We start from the raw sequence: 21,337 nt of genomic DNA on the forward strand, positions 1-21,337 counted from the left end.
TCACTGTATTGTCCATGGTTACAGAAATAGTTTACTTGAATTAACCCAATAACTGCATCAGTTTAATTTGCACTACCTAGTAAAACGTAAGGCATTGTTATGCCTTAAAAAGTACCTTTTCATGCAAAGTACTGACAGTACTTATGATTCCAAGTAGGGGTCAATTAGAAATTTGAACGTACATTCCAGCAAAAACAGTATGGGAGATACTTCCAGGTGAAAGAAACGTAATTGTTCGGACGATAAATCTAAAGATGAATACGTTGGTTTAAGATTAGAATGAGTAATTTATTCAATTTACAGTAAAAAATCTTTCGTCAGTGATCCATTGAAGTTATATTGATGTAGGGGAGCAACATATTATGTTAGACGTCTCGTTTCTCAAACAAACAACATATATAGAGTGAATTTACTGGTTACTTGGATTTGAGGGCGAACAGTAGCTCGAAGTTTGTGCATATGGACCATCATCATTCGCAACACAGATCTTGTAAAACAGGTGGCCCTGAAGGCATGCAGCTCGGTAACGCATAACGGTGGTGTGTCTTCTTCAGCAAGGTAGGCCAAGAAGCTAGAGTTTTCTCTGTAACAGCAGTTCTCCACTAGAGTAGGCATAAGCTCACAATGATGGCAGGTACACCAGGTGGAAACGTGTTCCATGCAACTAGGTTCGGGCTCCGGTGATTGATCCTCATGACTTTTATCTGATTCCACATTATCTCAACTTTTTTTCTCTTTCAAGGATTTCCTCTTCTGAATATTCGGGATTGTATAGGTATGGCTGAATTGTTGCCATAGTTCCTGAATAGTGAAGAATCAACAGTGAGGTAAATAAAAAACATTTTTTTTGTTTGTATACAGTAAAAAGAGTTTTCTCATTAACATTGAATGTTAAAGAAATACAAGCGAAGAAACAGCCATGTTACAAAAACACATTGTGAAAAGAAAAGATTATTAGGCTCAAACTTTAAAAGTTTGCAAGGACACATGTTTAAATATGGTTTGGTAAAGACATTTGTCCATAATATAAGAAATGAAAATCGACTACTGAGGTCAATCTTTTTATGCAGTATAAGTACTGGTTCACAATGTGTTGTATTGGCACATAGCTGAACAGAGCAGTAACAAGTCAGGGGGGCTCGAAATTAAATACACTGACACAAAGGAAAAAGAAAATCCAACGTTGTGTGATCAGAAAGGGTTTGTTGACACTTGTCGAGGAACGAGGCATCTTGGCATTTCTATAGAGACATGTCAATAGATTGCGCACAGAGGACGTTGACGTGAGACGTGCAGTGGCATTGTGAAAGGGGATGTGAGCATCTAGTGATGTCAGTGATCTGAATTAGTGCCGCTAGGGCACTTGAACTTATGGCGATGGATCAATGGATAACATTAGGACAAGATGGCGGTACCCGATACATCGTTTTTACAAGTGTTAAAGTGAGAAAAACGTGGGTAAGTTGCAGTGACATTTTTTTAAGAAAGTTTGATGTATGATCTAAAATACATGCCCAATCTATTGGGACAATAACATTTCTGAACGAACTACCCCTTTAAGTACGAAGAGTTTTGATTTATTTAAGGAGGATGGCGTGCACCTGTCGGTAATGGGTAATCAATATTACTTGATGGATCTGAGGATGGCAGCGGAAGAACTGATAAAAAGGTGGGGGAAAGCAAGGGGAGGGCAGAAAAAACACCTCTGGAGGGTTTTTCTGAGCACCGCGGACACGGTCCTTTGGAGGATAGTTGGGAGAAGCAAAAAGGGGTATTAGCATGGTGAAGGAGGGGGTAGCGCTGTTTGCACAGACAGGCTAGCCTGGGATACAAGAACGGGAATGAGATATGGACGGAGGAGGGGGGCATAGATTTAGGCAGGAGACCCCTGATTTTGTTAGCAAAAATCTTACTAGTTTTTACTTCTTCCCTCCTAAAATAATTCTGACCCCCATGGGGAAATGTAACTCTCCTGATTGCTCAGAGACAATTTCCCTCCCAGCTGCTGCAAAAGGTTGGCACGTATGGGGGAGCGGACTTGGAGAGAAGATGGGGACAAAGGGACGAAGAAGGGTGAGCGGAATTAAGAATGAGGAGAGGGAATAAGGGAGAGAAATTAATGAAGGAGTTATTTTATTTATCTAAATAAAATGTATTAGCATTTGGTTTCAAAAGTAAACCTTACAGCTATAGCGTAAGAGCAAGAAGTGTAAAAAAAAAAACATTTAATTTTAAAGTACGTAAATTCAAGAACATGGGGTAATACTATTACAGTGAATCAACCATTAAATGTTACGCTCACCTGGTATCCACAGGGACGCCACCCAGCCGGATTACTCGCTGGAATGCTTCTCAGCTTTCCCTGATGTGGTCTGCGGGGAAGGTTCAGCCTGAAAATACAGGAGGACTGTGTTCAAGACTCACCGACTGGGGTAAGTATCCTCCCTCCACCCCCGTATGATTTCAGTCCCTCTGGCGCCCTCTCCTCACCTTGTGGTAGAATTTGGCGTGCTCTCCGTCTGCCTTCTTTGCAGGGGGGCATTGTCTTTCATGGGCGAGTGCGGTCCAGTCACTTCACTGACGCCGGCCCGTTTGATATTGTTCAGGTAGGTCTTATTGCTGTTCTTTAGTTTTGTTGCTATCCTGCATGCATTTCTTTGTTTAAAATGTCTCTTTTTTCTCCCTTAGGTATGCAGCTTCAGTGCGGCGAACTGGCTTGGTTGAGCCCCGCCGGTAAATGATGGCGCATTAAGAGCGCTAAGATGCGGTAAGTAAGCGCTATGTGCAGTGCTGCAAAGTCTTGCCTTTGCTAACCTGTGTTTTCCTTCCTTGTAGGTCGCAGTGTTCTTCAGCGCGAGTAGAATGTCCGGAGTGGTGCCAGCCGAGAGGCGACCAGCCAGGTAAGCCTTTTGAGCAGTTCGTAATTTGTAAATGTCGTTACTGCTTTCTTTAATGTTGCCCCTATCTTCCTCTTTCAGGTCGTTCTGTCCGGGCGGCGTGCAGATTCGAGGAAGCTGTTCTCAGTAGCTGTGAGTGTTTAAAGATGAAGACTGCAGGTAAGATGCTGCTGCTAATGATGTTCCTTTTGTCTCCTTGCAGGTTCTGCTTCTCCGAGGTTCGAGGGAATAGCTGGACACGGTGAGCGTCACATTGCAAGCTGCAAAGTAACGCAAAGCGTATTGTCTTGCTCGGTTGTGGTTTAAATAGCCCCAACAAAATAGTCTAGGTAAAGTAGTCCCTAGGCTACCACACCCAAAACACTAGACCGCATAGCTTGGTTCTTAGGAACCAAGCTATGTGGATGCCTCCATGTTGGCTGACAATACAATAAAGTAGTTCCCAAGCACATTGTTTTTTATGGTGTATGAGCCTGGCGCCATAGGCGCCAGGACTGGCCCCATGAGGGCTTTTGAAGAGGATGCCAGGCTCTAGAGGCCCGAGTCCTGACTCCACCTGGCCAATGGGTTTGCCAGAGGGGGTTTTGGGTGAGGGTTGTGACATTAACATGGTATAAAGTCCAAAACAAAAGCACAGTCACATTTTATTGTAAATTCTCTCCCAGTCCCTCCCATGAATCATGCAAGAGTCTCCTGCTTCTCTGTAGTCAAGTCAAAAACTTCTTTCAGAAAGGCCAACAAAGCCAGAGTTAAAGAAATTGGAGAACTTGACATCAGCCTTACCCACCAGAGACATTGTAGAGAATTTGCTGAAGAAACTAGCCAACCATTTAGTTCCCAAGTCCTTCACCCCCGGACAATTCAAGGTGTGATGGAATAATGTTTCTCTGTTACAGTTACAGAACCTGCATTGATAATTCCACAGATCAGCTGGTTTCCGTACTTCTGTAACTTTTTTAGTTGGACACAGATTCAACCTAACCCGCAGGAAGTTGGCACACTTATACATGCATGGAAATTTGGCTATGTAAGGCAGCAATGAGCCCCTTGCTCTGGTATCCTTGAAGTTGTTGCTGTAGATCTTTGATTTAGCCTTATATTCCAATGAATGGATCCAATCTACATCATAGAGCTTTCTCTTGACCCAAGCCAGATTTATCCATAGCGACTCATCTGATTCTCCCAGGTCGTCCAGAATCTCTTTGCAGATTGAGCTCCAGGTTTTCAAAAGGCTTAATGTTGCTTTACAGATTGCTGCGAAACCTCTTTCCACCTCCTTTGTGCAGCATTTTCTGTAGAACGAGAGGGTTTTCCACACTGTGATGGAGTAAAGGGAGGTCAAACCCAGTTTGACCCTAATGACCTGAATTGGAATAGTTAGGCAGGCACAAAACTTTCCTCCAAAATAGGCCTTCCAGTTTTCTCCAAACCGCAGCTGGTAAAGCGAAAGAGGCTTCGGCACTGTATTTTAAAATCAGGGTCACTTTTAGAAGACAAAACTCAATTACTGGGTTCAGGAAACATTTGCAATAACGCAGCTAAGTTCTTAGTTTTACTCCACAAATTTGCTTCCCTTTGAGAGTCAGCTGTGCTGTCATTCAAGCAAAGACCCAAAAATGCAAGTGCCGACACTTTGATATACCATGCCTTTGCTACAGCGGTTTTATTTTTTTTCAACCAAAAATGTATATCCTTGATTTTTTTACATTCATTTTTAAGCCATTCGTCTCCACATTCTTCCCCAAGGAATCTAGCTGTCTAAATTAATTATTAATTAATTGTTTCGGTTGTTAATGATCAGTATTGTAAGCTGTGGCCTGTCACATTAAAGCAACCTTTTACACTACATGGGTGACAAGGGTTGTACGTTTTAGCGCAATATTTTTAAATCTGAGCAATAAAGCCTCTGCCGAAGGATAAACGGAGACAAGGACAAACTAAAGCAAAGAGCACATGTGTTCTCCTGTAACTCTCATGGCTTCAAGCTACCCAACGCCAACGGCTGGCTCTCTTTCTTACGTTGGCTGGCTCTCTTTCTTACGTTGGCTGGCTCTCTTTCTTACGTTGGCGTTGGTGCTGCCACTGCCAATTGACCGTCTTTTCAATCGAGAACTCTGCCACTGACAGGAGAGCCGTGGAATTTGTCAATGGCTATCCGGGCCCCGCCCCTTGCTTCCCGCCAAACGCTGCATACTTCCACGCAGGCGCGCTGGCCCACAGCACGGTGCAGGCGCAGAACTTGGGCAAAGTATATTGAATGACCAGCGCAGGACTGAGCCACAGTCTCATGGACCCGCAGGACTGGGGCGGGCCAGGCAGCGCTGACTGCTGAAGAATGGAGAGGGGAAACCAGCTCGGCTTCGAGCTCCACCCTGCGCAGCCCCTACCGCGAGCACACAAACATGTCCACAGAGTTGCTGTGTAAGTGCATTAAAGTCCTGCGGTAACGTTTGCTTGCATGTCTATGTTGTTGATTTGATTTGACTTGTCTGCTGTTAACCGTGGCCCCCGTTTTTCCGATCCCTCATCTCCTCACAAAGTCCGACGCTACTTTGCTGCGGTTTCGTGATCAGTGTTGGACGGTGCAATGAGTCAATTCTGTGCTTTGCGTAACTTGGGTGAACGTTTAGGGCGTCGCTGTGTTTGCAGGCGTAAATTCCCACACAGAGTAGAAAAGACCTGTGAACCTGATGTTGTTTGGGTTATTATGCACTTGCCACGTTGTAGTATTACTGAAAAAGAATTAAATTCTATTTTGGCTGCAAAAATTAGTTGGTGCTCTATCAACTTTAAAAATAAAAACTGCATTTAGAATGCAAGACCTGTTTAAAGTACCCTGGCAGCATGCGTGCGGTACACTAACCCCTAAGCGTTCCTTCACCGCGAGAATTGATTTCGTTGTGCAAAAACGTTTCAGGTTTCACTAGAACGGGTTGTTTTTCGCCGTGTCGGTTCCTGGAAAGAATGTTGTGTTGATGCTTTTAAGTTCGACCGACCGATTGTATTTTGCTTTCGAGACCACACACCACCATCTTCATAATTCACTTGAGTGTTTCGTATTTCAGAATTCGATTTTATTTGAGAACATTGATACGTCATGTGCCAATAACATTGCATGTTTATTAATTCGTTTACATTTCAAAAGACCATTATTTGCACACAGAAATATAGAATATATACTTCTGTGTTCACTGTAAAAGTAAACCTTTTTGAAAAAAACACTGATGTGTACTGCTACACATTATAGGCAGAGCGGCACATTTGCATTAATTTTAAAATCTATTGATCGCCCTGTGTGTATGTTTGTATCATGTTTCCGGTTACAATATCATCAGGTTTTTGAAAACGTTAAAATGTATTACGAAAGAGACATACTCTTAGTCCGGTATCTTTACAAACAGCAAAAGGAGGTGGCTGTCTCTGTAAGTTTCTTTTTGAAAAAGTTAAATTCTCTTCAACTTTATTACCAAGCCTAATCAAACCCTGACTTCGAGGTATTTGTTGTACGTTTTTAAAAAAAAAAAAATACAAGATTGATGCCTTTATCATATTCGCTGAATGCAAAAAATAACTAAATAGTATTCGAAATCGCATTTCTAATAAACAGCCTTCATAGGTGTAATGTCACATGCACGCGTTTTGTCTTGGGAGTCCAAAAAAGATTAAACAGTTTTAACAACGAATGATAAATAACCCAATGTAAAAAATAACGTTTCTATTCATGCCTAACCCATTTGTTCAAAATGAAGATTGCCGAAAAACATGTTCCCATTCACAATTAGTGTTCTGGTTGGGGCAGAAAATCATTGGCAAATTTGAAGTATTATTATAAATTGCATTGTTCTTTTGTATTTTTTCTTGATTTACAAGGTTCACATGTAAGTACTTAAACATGACATGTAAATGTACTTATAAGGTACACTATTTTAATGTAAAATTCGTTTTGACCTCTTCTCTTTTTTTTGTGGGTTAATTTAACATAGAACAAACAGTTGTTCCAGGTAGTAGTTGGTGTTATGCTAATCAAGCTCTTCTAAGATTTTTGCGGGAACAAATGAGCTTGCTGTTATTTCGATTTCTGTAATAGCAATTGTTGCTACACCATGAGCAAATGTATTGAAGCACAATTATTTGCTATTCTGACTTGTCTCACAACACAATTGCTGAGTATTTTTTGCAAATATTGTTCAAACATTAGGTTCATTGTTCTTTGTAGCACGATCCATAAATATTAAATTAGACTTTTGGTTAACAATGTATATTGTACTTCACCAGATTTCAGTTGGGGAAAGGTTTATACATGCTGAAAGGCTATTTGAAATGACAGGTCCAATAAAATAGTGGATGTACTACACTTTTTTTTTTTTTCTTTCTTCTGGAAGTGCAAACAATATATTTGTCCGAAAGTGTTTGTTTCAATAGTTCTGAGTTTTCTGTATGCGCATGTAAAGGATTCTCTGCATTTCTTCAATAGTAAAGTTTGTGCTTTAGTTCTTAGGTTTATATTTACCACATCTCCCATGTGACATCTTCATTTACTTTTTCTTCAATTGGCGCTTTGAAGCAGTTAACAATAATGTGTGCTTAAAGCACTGTGGCATCCGAAAAACATTTAGCTGGCACCGGTAAATCAAATTGACATTGTTTCACTTTGACCGACATCTAGGAATCCTATAGCATCAAAGGCAACGATCTAGAATTATGATAAGTATGTCCAGTGAAGATAAAATAAATTAAGTTGAAGAAGGTTTGACTGTATGTGCTATGCAGCAGTTGGACACAATTTCAGATCCAATTGTGAAATGCCTTGTCGCCAAATAAGGTTAGCTGAAGCCCAGCTAAGGTTATTTCACACAATTATTAGGTTGTGAAGTTGTCTAACATAGTTGCTGGCTGTCTTGCCCAGTTGTATTTCAGAATAACTATATCTGGTTTGTGTGGTGACCGTGTTACAGATTAAATACATTTTGACAGCACATGAAGGGTTGCCACCTAATCATTTAAAAAAAAGTTGTTGAAAATATATATACTTTTTGTTTGCGGGTCGGGGGTTTATGAATTGTTAATTAGTTGGGCTACATTTTGTAGGGTAGAATAAGGTATGGTCTTTAGTGATGTTTCATAGCATTTAAATGTCCCTAAATCACAAGGTGATCACATAGAACTTCTAAAAACAGAAATTTCCCTTTTTACGTGAACCGAGGATTGTACCCTAACTTTCATGTTGAGGGGGTTTTGTAATCTTGTAGCTTGGTATAATGCCTAAAAATTCCATCAGAGTCGCAATACGTTGGATCCCGATTCAAAACTGCAGTTGTCCTTGGTATGTGGTACTATCTGCTCATTTCCTTGTGCTGGGTGTTCCCGTCCGAAGGCAAAGAGCAAAGGTGACCAAGGTCTGCACATGAGAAGGAGAGTTATCAAGCTTATCCAGAGGATGAAGGGGGCTAAGAATGGCACTTTAAGTATTGACTCTTGTTGAATAATCCACTGAAATGAAATTGGAGCAAATGCTGAAACAAAACTGCATGAGTGTTTAGCAAAGTACAGTGCTTTGGCAATTGTTTGAATATCAGAAGCTGCTTCATATGCCCTGCCAATGAGGCTACACAATAGTGTTATGGACACTTGCAGCGGTATGCACTCTCACCTTTCATTAAAAAAATGAACAGGGATTCCTCTGCATCTCATCAAGTTGGGAATATCTTTAAGAGCAATCACTCTTATAACCTACTAGTTTATATACCCGACATTGTCTGGGATTTCATTTTCTCACAGGTTCTATTTGTTAGAAATACCTTAAGGTAGCTTTACGCTTTCCGGAAAAGCTTCTTAAGAAAGGTGAAAAGAAACATTTGCTAAATATTTTTGATCATTTAATGTTTTCTTATAAAGACTACACAACACACTTTTTAAAAAAATGTTTCCTTTAAAACTCATTCTGAAACGTATACTGCACGTGTGAACAGATTCCTGAGCATCGTGATGGGTGGTGTGATGCCGACGGTGCCAGCAACTATGGACCTAAAGTTTAATATTACCAAAGTGCATGTTCATTGCAAGGCTTGTTTATAAATTACATTTTTTGTTTTTCCAGTTGGAGCAAAGATATATAACCTATTTGGGGTACCCACACTAGAACATGTGACGTATTCCTGCCCGTGGGGGAAACATGGGGATTTCAAGTTGATACCAATGCACTTGATTGACTGGCCCTGTGCCTTGTTGATCGTGATACCGAATGACAGCCTGTCCGGGAACTGAAGGCGCTTGAAGTGAACAGCACGTTTGTCGGAATGCACAGGATGAATACATCTTCTTTTCCTTTCCCTGTTAACACTGTCCCTTCAGTTATGTTGGGCAGCTACCTCTAGTCGCAAGAGTAACTTGTAACAGTAACATAAATGCCTGTCACACCTCCTTTTTAAAATAGCAACAATTTGGAAACTTGTGGAACGCTACCTGCCTTCACCTCTCAGGTCGCCTCCCATACACCTTAGCCTACCATACAGCAATTCTTCACCAAGCCACAAACTACTTTTGTGTTATCCTCTACCTTTTCAAAAGCCAGGACTGCTGGCGTCCCGTAGTTGGGAGTATTATTATGGTATTTAAAGAGCATGAGCCTAGCTCCGAGAAGCAATAGAGTGCTATACAGAGGTATACAACAGCACAGATGCATATCGGAGTGCTTTTTAGAGGTAAGAGAACAGATATACAGCAGGGGTGGTATACCGAGGTGGATGGGTACAGCTTTACTGAGTGGCGGGGAGTAGAGGGGCGGGCATCGAACGAGTCAGGTGGCACGAGGGGCGATGTGTTGAGGCAGAGAGATTCCTTGAAGAGGTGGGTCTTGTTATTTTCTAAATTGTAGGTGCGAGTCTGATGCGAACGGTAGATTTGCCATAGTATCCCCCAATGTTTCTCCTTCAAAATGTCTGTCAGATTGCCAAAGTCCTTTGTTGCACTGTAGCCTCATTCTTCTTTTACTTTCTCTGCTCATTACCTATGCCTCATAGTCTACTCGTCTCGTTTCCATACCCTTGAAGCCATGTTATCCATGCAAGAGATATGTGGTAAGCTGGTTTTAAGTGAAGCAATGCACATGCAAGCCCTGCGATGATGGCAGCTTTTTACAACTTAATCGAAACAATTGCAGTACTATTGAAAATGCTAAATCTGTTAGAAAAATGTTGCATAATGGTAGATGCTCAGCGTTTTCACACGCGAGAAAAAACATTTACACCAAGTTCCTGTATCTGATGTTGGTGCAAAATAGAAGTGTCGTTGCAATGCATACGTTTTCACCTATTCTTCCTAATTATTGAAAAGGCAGTAGACATGACTTAAAACCATTTTTTTTCGAACAAACGGAAGACCGTCCAGCGTGCCATGCTTCATGGCTTGGAAACTCAGTTAACATGAAATGTGTTCAATGAATGTTAAAGGTACTATTATCCTCAGATAACACCTTTTTATTCACGCATGAAACCCTTGCAAATGTGTGGCAGTGATGGACCGAAACTACAGTTGCAATACATTTTGCGTACCTTTCTTTTGACTATAATGTTATTTTATAGTCTTTTATGCAGCAGTTGTACAATACAAAGGCAACATCCGTGATTATTTATCAAATGTGTAAATGCAGAATCTTGAGTAACATAGTTCAAAAATAAAAGGCGCTGAAACGCTCAGTAAATTAGAAGTCCTCTTAATTAAACCCACAACGCACATTAAGAATATGCTTGTGCCGTTTGCACCACAGCTTCAAGCATCTGTGTCCATTCTGCTTTCAGAAAGGAGGCACAACAGATGTCCTGAAGTGCAGCAATACTTTATGCGCATTTACTACCGCAAAGCCTATATTTATGTCCTCGGAATCGGGCCCTGAATTGAAACGTAATCCTAAAACAGACACTCCAAGATGGCTCCTAATGAAATGACTGCTTTTAATTAATCAAGCAACCAGTGATGGGCACCTTCTCAATAATGGAGTAATGGTTGTTAGAGCTAGGGAGCCCCGTTATTATATTCCTTAACCCCAATAGTAGCAGCCATAGACAAAAGGGAAGTTCTAATAAAAAAAAAATGAATGTTGCAAGCAGCATAATTTGTAATAATACTATAAAACATGTAATGCACCATTCCGGTTAAAAAACAATTTACTAAGCTGCATGGATCGAAAGATTCTCTTGAAACTTGAAAGCAATATTCAATTTACACAGTTGCATTAGCAAGCTGTACATCTCGCCATTTCTGTATCTTGGTGTATTTCAATCTACATACTGTTGCAAGAGCTCTGTTAGAGAGGTGAAGCTCTTAGTCAGAACTAAACTGAAATGGGTTCAGCAATTCTGTTATTTAGGGATCAGTTTCTCTAGCAACCTCAATTGAGGTTTGCATATCAACAGTCCAGCCCTAAAATTTGGCTCGGGTAAATGGTGCCCTGCTTAGGTTTGGGAGGCACATAGGTGGTGTAACATTGGATCTGATGCTTTCTATTTATCCCACAAAATCAGTCTCGGTTTACAATTATGGTGCCCGGTCCAAGGAAAATCCATTATTTCAGTCCCTTTCTGGTCTGACGGAGGGTGTTCCCAGAATATCCTATGCATCTGGAGTTTGGCTTAGGCTATGTAATGGATCTAATTACTTTAAGACCTCTACAGGTGTGGGCACAACTGTGGAAATAGAGTAACTGCAGCTTCACCCACTGCATCGTAGTGGACCTGTTGCACTCGGAAGTTTACTCGCACATCCCTTTGCTGTGCTATTTTTAAGAAAGAACTGGCCAAATTGGGTGGTTCTCATGCCCTTTTTAGAGTCAGCGGTTGCTGCTGACATGCACATAAAAACTTCCTGCCCGAAAAAACGTACACTGTGTGTGCCGAGCAAGTTAAATTCTTAGTGTGCCATTACTAGGAGTTTGGTATGGGGCCTTCTGCAAAAGGTCATTTGAGGTGGTTTGTTAACCCTAGCCAACGGAGTGTCCTTTATAATCTCAGACTACTCGTCTCACACTGGCCATTGTGACAATAAATTGGAAGAGCAACGTCTTCTCAGCAATGTCCTTCAGTTGTAAGTGTGATGGTACATCATATTTTTTTTCTTCTTTTTTCGACATTTAAACTCTTAAAAGGGAATATTTAATTCTGGTCCCGAGTGTTCTGGGTTCAAGCATATAGGAACTGCTAATAAACCTCTCTACCAGAGAGGCATACTGCATTCACACTGTATGCCTTTACTGCAAGCCTACTGGGATTAAGGTAGCCAAGATATGCCACGTAATGTTTAAGTTTTGGGTTTATATTAAAATATTTGTGTGTTTTAATTTGATTGCTGTTAATTTTACTTCTGCTTTGTTGTTAAATGGTGTAATCAACGTGTTTGTGCAGGTCTTTTTAATGTTTTTTTCTACTTTTGAAATAAAGATAACTTGATTGACTAGTACACAAAGACTTATTTTCAGATATGTATCCAACACAATAGCAAACACCCCTCTCCTTTTTACTTCACAAACTTTCCAAACCCCTTTTCTTGCAGGACCCAATGCCAAGACGCTTTACAAGACCCAGATGCATTGTATGTGCTTGAAAATACTGGTGTGCAATACATAAAGGAGGTGTACACTCTGTAATTTTGTAGGTGTAAAGTGTGGCTGCACCAAAAAAAAAATACTCATTAACAGGAAATTTTGAAATGTCAAATTAGCAATTTAGGACTGACTCCATAATGGATCATCCCCAAGTGATGGATTAGAATAAAAAATGCCTTACAATTTCAATCGGTCTATAATAGTTTGTGTGTGCATGTAGCGGATCACCGCTTGAACCAAAGTCCTACTTGAGTCTGAGGTTCTGAATATCCTCTGCTTAGGTAAATCAGAAGTGTGCAGATGAGTTTGAAAGAGTGGCCAGAGGACAAAGGTGCATTTTAAGAAGTAGCTTCGACAAGATGAAGCCTTGCTGGATGCCACAAAAGGGGGCCTTAGAAGGTGATTCTAATTGTGACAGAGCCACTGATTGAGTTCACTTTCCAAGGAAGGATTGGAGCCAATTTATGACCATAGGGTGTATGCCAATTTTAGGAAGACTTCCCCGGATTATGGGGTTATGGGCATTGTTAGTCAGCTGATGACTCTAGCCAGTTAAACACTGTGACACAGCCCAGCATCTGCCACTCTCCTTCCATCACCTCTGCCACCAAAAAAGATTCTGTGTCTCTGCCTGATCTGAGACCTGTTTGGATCTTCAAAGTTTAAGGTGGCTTTCTTCAGACATGGGAGGACAGCTGCACCTGTTAAGCTTTGAGGCACAATATTGTGAGTGACGTATTGATAATATTCTGTAGTTCTTGTCTGAGGAGAGCGCGAAACATGCGTCCGTGTGCGTTTCAGTCAAGGCACTGTAGCACATGGCAGCAAAATAAAGATAGCCGATTTGCAGAGGAGCAGAAACGTTGATAAGGGTCTGGCTACTAGTAAAGATTAGAGCCTGAAGTTACACCATCCTGATTGGCAGGGCCGCAATCAATATTCCACCCAGAATTCTCATTTGTTATTTGATTAATTTCGAAATCTGACAACCTAGTAAGATTTGGTCACGGGTTCTATAGCCAGAAATGAGTTTCCTTATGGTATTGTCAAAGCAAATGTATTGACTACTTTTGAAATGAAGGATGTTTACAAATTTTTAGTAGGTCCCCAAAGGAGACCGAAATTACATGAGATGGAATCTGAAAAGTGGCATGTAAAATTAAATTCCTGATTCGGGGTGAATATTGACTATTAGGCAGACGTTCTTTTTTTTAAATGTATTAATTATTTTAAGATGAATGCTGTTCCACCAACCAATGAATTGATTCTACCTTCGGTAATGAGTTGGTAGTTGGTAGTTATCTGGGAGTAAGTCATTTATGGCAGTTTTATTGGTCTCTGTGAGCCAAACTTCTGCAATCTTTAGGCATATTTTGTGTTGTAGATATAATCTGCGCCAGGATAGTGGTGACAATGCTGATTTAATACTTTGGGGCTACAAACTTGGGCAGCGCATGCTATAGAAATACCTCTGTCATTGCGTTCAGTACTAAGGTTTGTGTTTGGTATTCAGTTTGTACGTTGTGGACCAGGCAGGGGATGACTCTAGTGACTTTCGGGTGTGTAAGGCTCCTCCACTACAGTGGTGATGGTTTTGTTCCCAAAGGCACTATATTGAACTTCAAAGAGGGCCTCAATTTTTCTTCTCGTTTGTTTTGAAAAAAAAAAAATTAAGTACAGTACTGCTGCAATAGTAGACTTGTGTGTGTGTATACTGTCACTGATCAACACTCTTGACTGTTCAAGGTTTTAAAAAACAAAATAGATGGGCCCTATGGCATTCCTCCCTCAGGTTAGTATATACAGGCGATTCCACCTTACTGTCTAATAATAGGAGTAACAACCTAAAGGCATTCTCTATCTGGATTACCCATCTGTCCCTTCTCTAGCTAGTGGTCTAATTGGGGAAATGCATGGTGCCTAATAGACATTAGTCCAGACTGTGCTGTTGTACGCCTCTTCCCCTCACATCTTGGTGTTCTCTTCTCACTACTCTCCTCCTTCTGGACTCCTTTCTCCTCCCTGTATCTTTGTCCTCTATCCCTCTCTTGCTCCTAAGTCTCCCCCTCACCCTTTCATGTTACTACTTTCTGCACTGCTGCTCCTGCCCCCCCTTCCGCACTGCTGCTTCCTCCCCCTTTCCGCACTACTGCTGCTGCTCCCCCCCTTCCGCACTGCTGCTTCCCCCCCCTTCTGCACTGCTGCTGCTTCCCCCCCCCCTTCCGCACTGCTGCTTCACCCACCCCAATGTCATCCATTTTAAAAGTTTCCTCTTACCATGATCTGTGTCCCAAATTGTTCCCAAATATCTACAGTAGTCTTGTGCAAATTCTGGGCAGTGAATCTACAAATGTTTTGTGATTTCGCAGCAGCATTTAATCAAGCAAAATCGGCAGGTTTGCTAACAGTGAGGCGCAATACAATACCCTTTGATGCTCGTGCTATTCCTAACAAAGGTAGTACGTTGAAGCGAGGACCCCTATAATCTCTTCTGAGTCTTAATTGAAGATTATTATATGTTATATTGAGTCCATTTTTTATTTGGCGAAGTATGTCAAGTATTCTAGAGCATTGCAAAGACTACGCAGAGTTTTGTAATTCTGATGATAGTCAGAACTGTACGTTTCTCCTTGGTGGGTTTCTTGCCCCACATTGAGCCAATCGCTAGCTTTGCCGCTCGTGTCCCAGTCAGTCTGAGTTGGATATCCAGTCCCTCCCATTCACCTTCTGAATAGAGCCCCATCATAACAAAGTCCGGTTTAAGCATGCATTTGAGCCTCTCCCCTACTTCATGAATCAATTTCTCAATGACTCTCCATTGTCCGTTCAGTTTTGAGCAGCACACCATAATTTGAGTCAAAGTCCCCTCCTATCCACACTGCTTCAGCATGTTTTATGTGTCTGTATTGGATCTGTGTAGTTTATCTGGGTTGTAGGATCTATGTAGAAAGTCATTTTTAAAAAAAAAAAAAATTTCATAACACAACAAATAATTTTACCTTGCTGTGACCAACCATTTATCATGACAATTATACGGTCAACGGTTGCGCGTATATCACATACTGTAAGGGATGATTCCCCACTCCCTCCCCACCAGAGAGGTGTAGAGAGCTCGAAATGCTCATCCATGGATATTGGGTGGTTTGTTTATTTTTTAGGTTTTGGTCAGGAAATATACAAATAAGAGGGTCTAGTTGAGCGGGCAGAAGTGATTGCATTAAGGGAGACTCATGTAACACTTAAGGATCAATTTTGACTGAGAAACGAGATGTATCCAATTTAAATTCACTATAGTGCCTGTGATGCTGGAAATGAATTGGAGGGACAGGGCCTCCATGTCCTTGTCCTGTTGGTACTTCGATCATGTGTGTTCTGTTGTATTTACTTTGCACAGGAGCCCATGTGGGACTCCTGGCAGTGCAGTTCTTCCTCTTTTTGGTTTGGTGAACAGACCCTTGGGATACCCTTATGGTACCCATAGGTTGGGGTACAACCTTGTACCCCCCCACCCCCTGGTGTATATTTCTGGGCACTTGTGTGGCCCACAGAGCAGGGTATGGACTGGTGGCAGCTCCATGCTGAATTTGACAGTTGCTCCAAGTATCCTCCATTTTGGGATACTCGGGCACTGCTATTGGAATCGGTGATTCCTGATAGAAGACAAGATGGCCCCCGTGGCCTCTTGCCTTCTATTGCCGGTTACCTTGTTTTCCCAAAGTGTTGGGAAGCCCTGACTCTGTCCCTTCCCCTGACTGGCTGTTGGGTGGAAGTTCCATATATGGTATTGTGGTGGAAGTCCAGGCCAGACTGGCTGGAGCCTTCCCAGTGACTGTATGTTGTGGGTACACCCTTGGTGAATGCAGTGTGTGACCAACGTGCATTTCATGTTATGGGTGTCTGGTTTCTGGTATGTGACACAAAGACTGAGACAGCCCTGCCCGAAAATGGTATGAATGCAATGTGGAGTGCTCAATGCTGGGTACTTGTCCCAATCCACATTCTTTGTTGTGAGTGTCTGGATGGAGGAGAATGGCACTGTGAGCCGGATTGCCTGCCTGCATGAATGCCCTTCTGGATGATTGGTTGCCTGAGTGTGGCCCAGCAGACTGAATGAGAGACCAAACAGTATATCTGGGGAACTCTCACTGATGGAAATTGTTCAGAAGCTGAAGTCGAAACTTGATGCTTGATCTCAAAGCCGACCAGGAAGAAGGTTAACTGCTGTTTCCATTCGATGCAATCTGAAAGCTGCCTTGCCATTGAGGACTGAGAGGAACTGGCTAAGAGACCTCTTGCTGAGCTACGAGGGACCATTGTGCACCAGCTAACCTTCACCAAGGCTCCCTGGAAGTCGGTCATCGATATGCCGACCGGAGACTGGGAACGCCAAGGAATCTGAAGTGAAGCGCCAAGACGTTGAGGCCATTGACGACCGCCGCTGTCGACCGAGGTTCGGAGGACGATGCAATCTCGTCGCCCGGAGCCACAATGCTGCATTGCCTAAGAACACTTTGAATCAAGGTTTCCTTTGCTCCTCACTGTCGACTGCTTTGTCCTGTCAGAGTAAGTCAAGGTCGCCGCCGGACCGATGAGAATCCGCCAGTGGGTTTCACGCCACCTGAAGTCCTCAAAGACGCCAAAGAAGATCCGAAAGCCAACAGTGGTTGAGTCCCGATTGCCGACGCCAAACGCTGATGACCCGACACCCTTGCTGGACCTACGTTCTTCATTGACTCTTTGCGGCAACAAACTATTGTTGTAGAGGTGCACCGCATGCCTCCTCTTCGCAGGACTTCAACGAGCACCGCCAGGACCGAAGCAGCTGCCTCAACGCCATTGTTCAACCTTCTCTCTGAGGGATCTCGACAATCAATTGCTCCTGTCTTAAAGGGAGTTCACTCAAGCATCTGTCGACGACCCAATGTTGAATTCTGCTAAACCCGGTACATTGGGGTAGTAGAACATTTGTAGAGGGAAATGAGACTGCTGAACAATATATGGATTGGGCTTGTTTATTACATTTACAGGTTCACCAGGTGGGGGTGGCGGGGGGGGGGGGGGAATCCACACTCGGAACTGTGTCTAGGTAATAAGACCAAGTATTCTGCCAATTGTTTAACCCCCTTGCTTTCCTCCTATGTCTATTGGTGGTTCACTTATTAATTGATGTGTATGCCATTTGAAACTGTCTACAGTTGATGTATTTTAATGGAATCAAAGGAGTAATTGTGGTACCACATAGAGACTGTATATATTTATCATTCTAGAATTGCCTGAGCACTGTCAGAATCTGTGGTAGTTGAACCCAAAGTGTAGCCGTTGAGTTCTTTCTACCAATGTACCCCTCTGGACACAACACGTTAAATACAGAGGATTCAATTAGTCGCAAGGGAACAAAAGGCAGGTTATTTGGAGAGCTGTCCGAGACACAATGAACCAGAAATACTAATAGAACACTGGCCAGTGAAAATATGGTTTCTTCCTAGCTGGCCTGAGGCTAGCTCTTAAGTCCTGCTGGGTAGGGCTTTCAAGGTGGTACTCTAAGAAAACAGAACATGAGCAATAAGACTAGAGAACGAGAGCAATGAGACTAGAGAACAAGACTGAGAATCAAGAAACAGTGAGGGTCAATAAAAGGGACTTACCAAGATGGACAAGAGGAAAGCATGTAAACCAACTGGGCACACAGTGTATTTAGATTCTAACAATATGCACGAGGACGCCTAGGCGGTAGGCAGCAAGTCTCTAGTCCCGGTTCCTACCCCGACGGAACGAGGATGTCTAGCGGTCTAAGCGCCAGCAAAGAAAGTCTCAAGTCTGTGCGCTTAATGGAATACACTGTTGCGGTGCGGATTTTCTCGTGGATCTTGTCAGACTCCGGTTCCACCTCCCCTTGCTCCTCACCTGATTCTTCTGGGACTTGCCCTTCGGGATGGATCTTGGTCCTGGGAGACTTCCTTTTCTTACTGGAGGTCTTGTCCTTAGGGGTCTGGACCTTCTTCTCATGCAGATAAGGTCTATCCCCTCCGGAGGCCACCCTGACAGAGGCGGGAACCTGTCCTGGAGGCCTCCAGGGGGGCCAGCCTCTCATCCAGGGGAAAAAGCCAAAGGCAGAAAAAACCCTGTAGATATTGATAGTAGGAGACGAGGTGGTCAGTCCAAGGAAATCCAGGCAGAGCGTAGGAATCGCCTCTACTGCAGGATTTAACAGCAGCTGGCACTGAAGATGAAGGATGGTGATGGATGAAGTAGTAGAGTGGTCTGGTATTGCGTATCCGAAAAACAAACTCCCCGATTTGTACAAGGAAGCGGTTACCAGAACCCTTCTCTCCGGTAAATGAGTACTGCAAGTATGAAACGGAATCTTAGATAGGAATCCCAGAAAGGATGCAAGAAGAATAGATAACAGAAAGAGGAAGGAAATTCAGATGAAAGATAAGTAAACCGAAGGAGAAAATAGAATGTACACCCGGTGGAGAGATGAATGGCTAGATATAGCGGTGATGAGTTAGACCTGAGTCAAGAAGAGAGTGCTGCGTTCCGACTGTCGGTGGACCAAGTACAGCAGGGAACGCAGAGGAATAGTAAGTAAGAAAACGCTGCCGCGCACAGAAGGAGACTGCAGGCAGGATGAATGGAGCGGCAGAGAAGCCGAGCCGAAAGAGCAAGGAAGAGCGAGATACGTAACGGCGTACGCGGGTAAGCAAAGATAGCAAGAGCTGAAGCAACAACGAGGCAAACTGCAGCCGCGAACAGAAGGACCTGTTCGGGGAAGTAAGTACAGCGAACACGCCGACACTAGAAGGCTGTTCGAGAAGGGAATAACGGAGAGGAAAGTTGAGGAGTCCGAAAAGGACTTGAAAGGCAAGGCGACTCAGAAGCCCAAGGAAGGAAAGTATACACAGAGTAACGGAGCGTTTAGCATGCAAAACAAACAGATACAACGCACTGATCTCGGGGGCCGAGTCAGCATTTATAGATGACTCTGCCATCTTGGATGAGGACTAGAGCGTGGTGCACTGCTTCCAGCGGCTCCACAACTTCCACCCCCTGATTCCCGACAGATCTTGAGAATGGCTGTAAGACCGGTCTGGACTGGTGTTTTTTAAGCGTGGTGTTGGTAGTTGAGCAGCAAGAAAACAATCTGTGAATATTGTAGCAATGTGGAGAGTATTTCCATCAGGTGTTCTTCATGAGTAATGAGAGAGGTCAGGTAGCTGTCCGGGTTTGGCTTTGTGCAGGCTGAATGCAGGATTTCAATCGGCAGTCGGAGGAGTTGTCCAGTACCGTTCTGGGTCCATTCATGTATAGGCAAGTTCAGGGATTAATTCGGCAGGCAGAAGAGCAATCCAGTAACGTACTGAGTCCGTTCACGTGTAAGCAAGTTCAGGGTTTAATTCGGCAAGCAGAAGCATAGGTCCCGGGGTTTCTTTTTGGGCAACCAGGTTCAGGAGGCAGAGGCGAAGGGTAAGGAGTACGGGACAAGAACAAAGTGAAAACATGAGCAAAGCCGCGATTTTACAAAATCAGAAGCGGCGTCCACGGCAACCTGCAAGTGTTATATAGGGTTGTCATGGAATCATTAAACTCCGCCCTCCCCACGTAATGCTCTGCAGCGGGTGTGTAATAGATGCCATAGTTGCCACGGCAACCCGCATCCACATGACCTTAGAGGTCAGGGAGGACGGGAATGGGGACCATTTCTGAATGGTTGTGACATTAGACCCCTTAAAGTAGGTAAACGTTGGCTTAACCTTGGTTTCTCGTTCCTGCCTGTTGATGAACGAGTCAGACGGGACCCAATCCTGACAAGCACAAAGTGTGTTATTGCATGTGTACATAATAAAAGCCTTATTTATATAAAGAACTGTGTTTTCACTAACGTAGTGTGTGTACATTCCTTTCTGGGTGTTTGGGGACTACACTGTACTTAACCTCCTGAGAGCTTAAGCCTTGATTGCTTGTTCACATTTTCCGAATCGAGAATCTTGGCTGGGGTGCTCCGTCTCTCTACTCTGCCATATAGAGAGCAGGAATACAGAACACCCCCCTCCATTCTTTACAGTGCCTCATCCAAAAGGCCGGGAGTGGCTATATTGATTCATAGGAGGATTAACTTTACATTGACAAACTCTACTAAGGATAAGGAAGGCAGCTATGTAATAGTGAAAGGAACAATAGAGGGTGAAACACTCATGATAGCCTCAGTTAATGCACTGTAAACAAGACGGGAACAGTTCTTTCTAGCCTTCCTACAAACCCTTGATAGTCAGGGAAGGGGAATGTTTTATTGTGAGTGATTGGAACTCGGTCATGGAGAACAGCTGGGACAGATCAACCCCATCCAAATTCTTCCAGACAGGCGAAATCACAAAGAGAATGAAAGATGAATTGGCAGAGATGGGGCTTGTTGAAATGTTATCACCTACATCCGGGGTAAGGGACTGCACCACTGTGCACAAATACTCCCACATGAACTACATCGTTCTGTTGGCTACAACTTTCAGACACATTCAGGTATTGGACATTCGAGTTAGCACAAAGTCAGACCATTCTGTGATACTGCTGGCAACACAACTAGAAGGGAGACAAAACAACCAATACATGTGGAAACTGAATGAGATCACTCTAAAGGGCGCTGTGGTCAGGGATAACAAAGAAAACCCCATTATAAAGCAGAAAGACTCTTAGCAAATGGCCTTAGCGCTCGGCGAGACTGGGCCTTTATCCAAAGGCTAGTGGACGATACTGGGAAAGAAGTGGGTCGGGGGGGGAGGGAGTGTAACATAAGCTGAAAGCCTTCTGGGAATTAAAACCCTAATCGTGAGCGGAAAGGGTACGTGAG

General features: G+C 43.1%; 1 protein-coding gene across 1 annotated transcript in view; it reads left to right on the top strand.

Moving 5' to 3' along the window:
- Positions 1-5,135: 5,135 nt before the first annotated feature.
- The window catches only part of PLAGL1 (PLAG1 like zinc finger 1), a 381,513-nt gene continuing 365,311 nt past the window's right edge, over positions 5,136-21,337 (top strand). The window contains exon 1 of the mRNA XM_069607626.1: positions 5,136-5,318. Within this exon, the coding sequence (XP_069463727.1) occupies positions 5,300-5,318 (19 nt within the window). The 5' untranslated portion in view covers positions 5,136-5,299. The remainder of the gene's footprint in view (positions 5,319-21,337) is intronic.

The sequence above is a fragment of the Ambystoma mexicanum genome, chromosome 4q, assembly GCF_040938575.1.
Source record: "Ambystoma mexicanum isolate Mex_15411 chromosome 4q, UKY_AmexF1_1, whole genome shotgun sequence".
Taxonomy (NCBI): Eukaryota; Metazoa; Chordata; class Amphibia; order Caudata; family Ambystomatidae; genus Ambystoma; species Ambystoma mexicanum.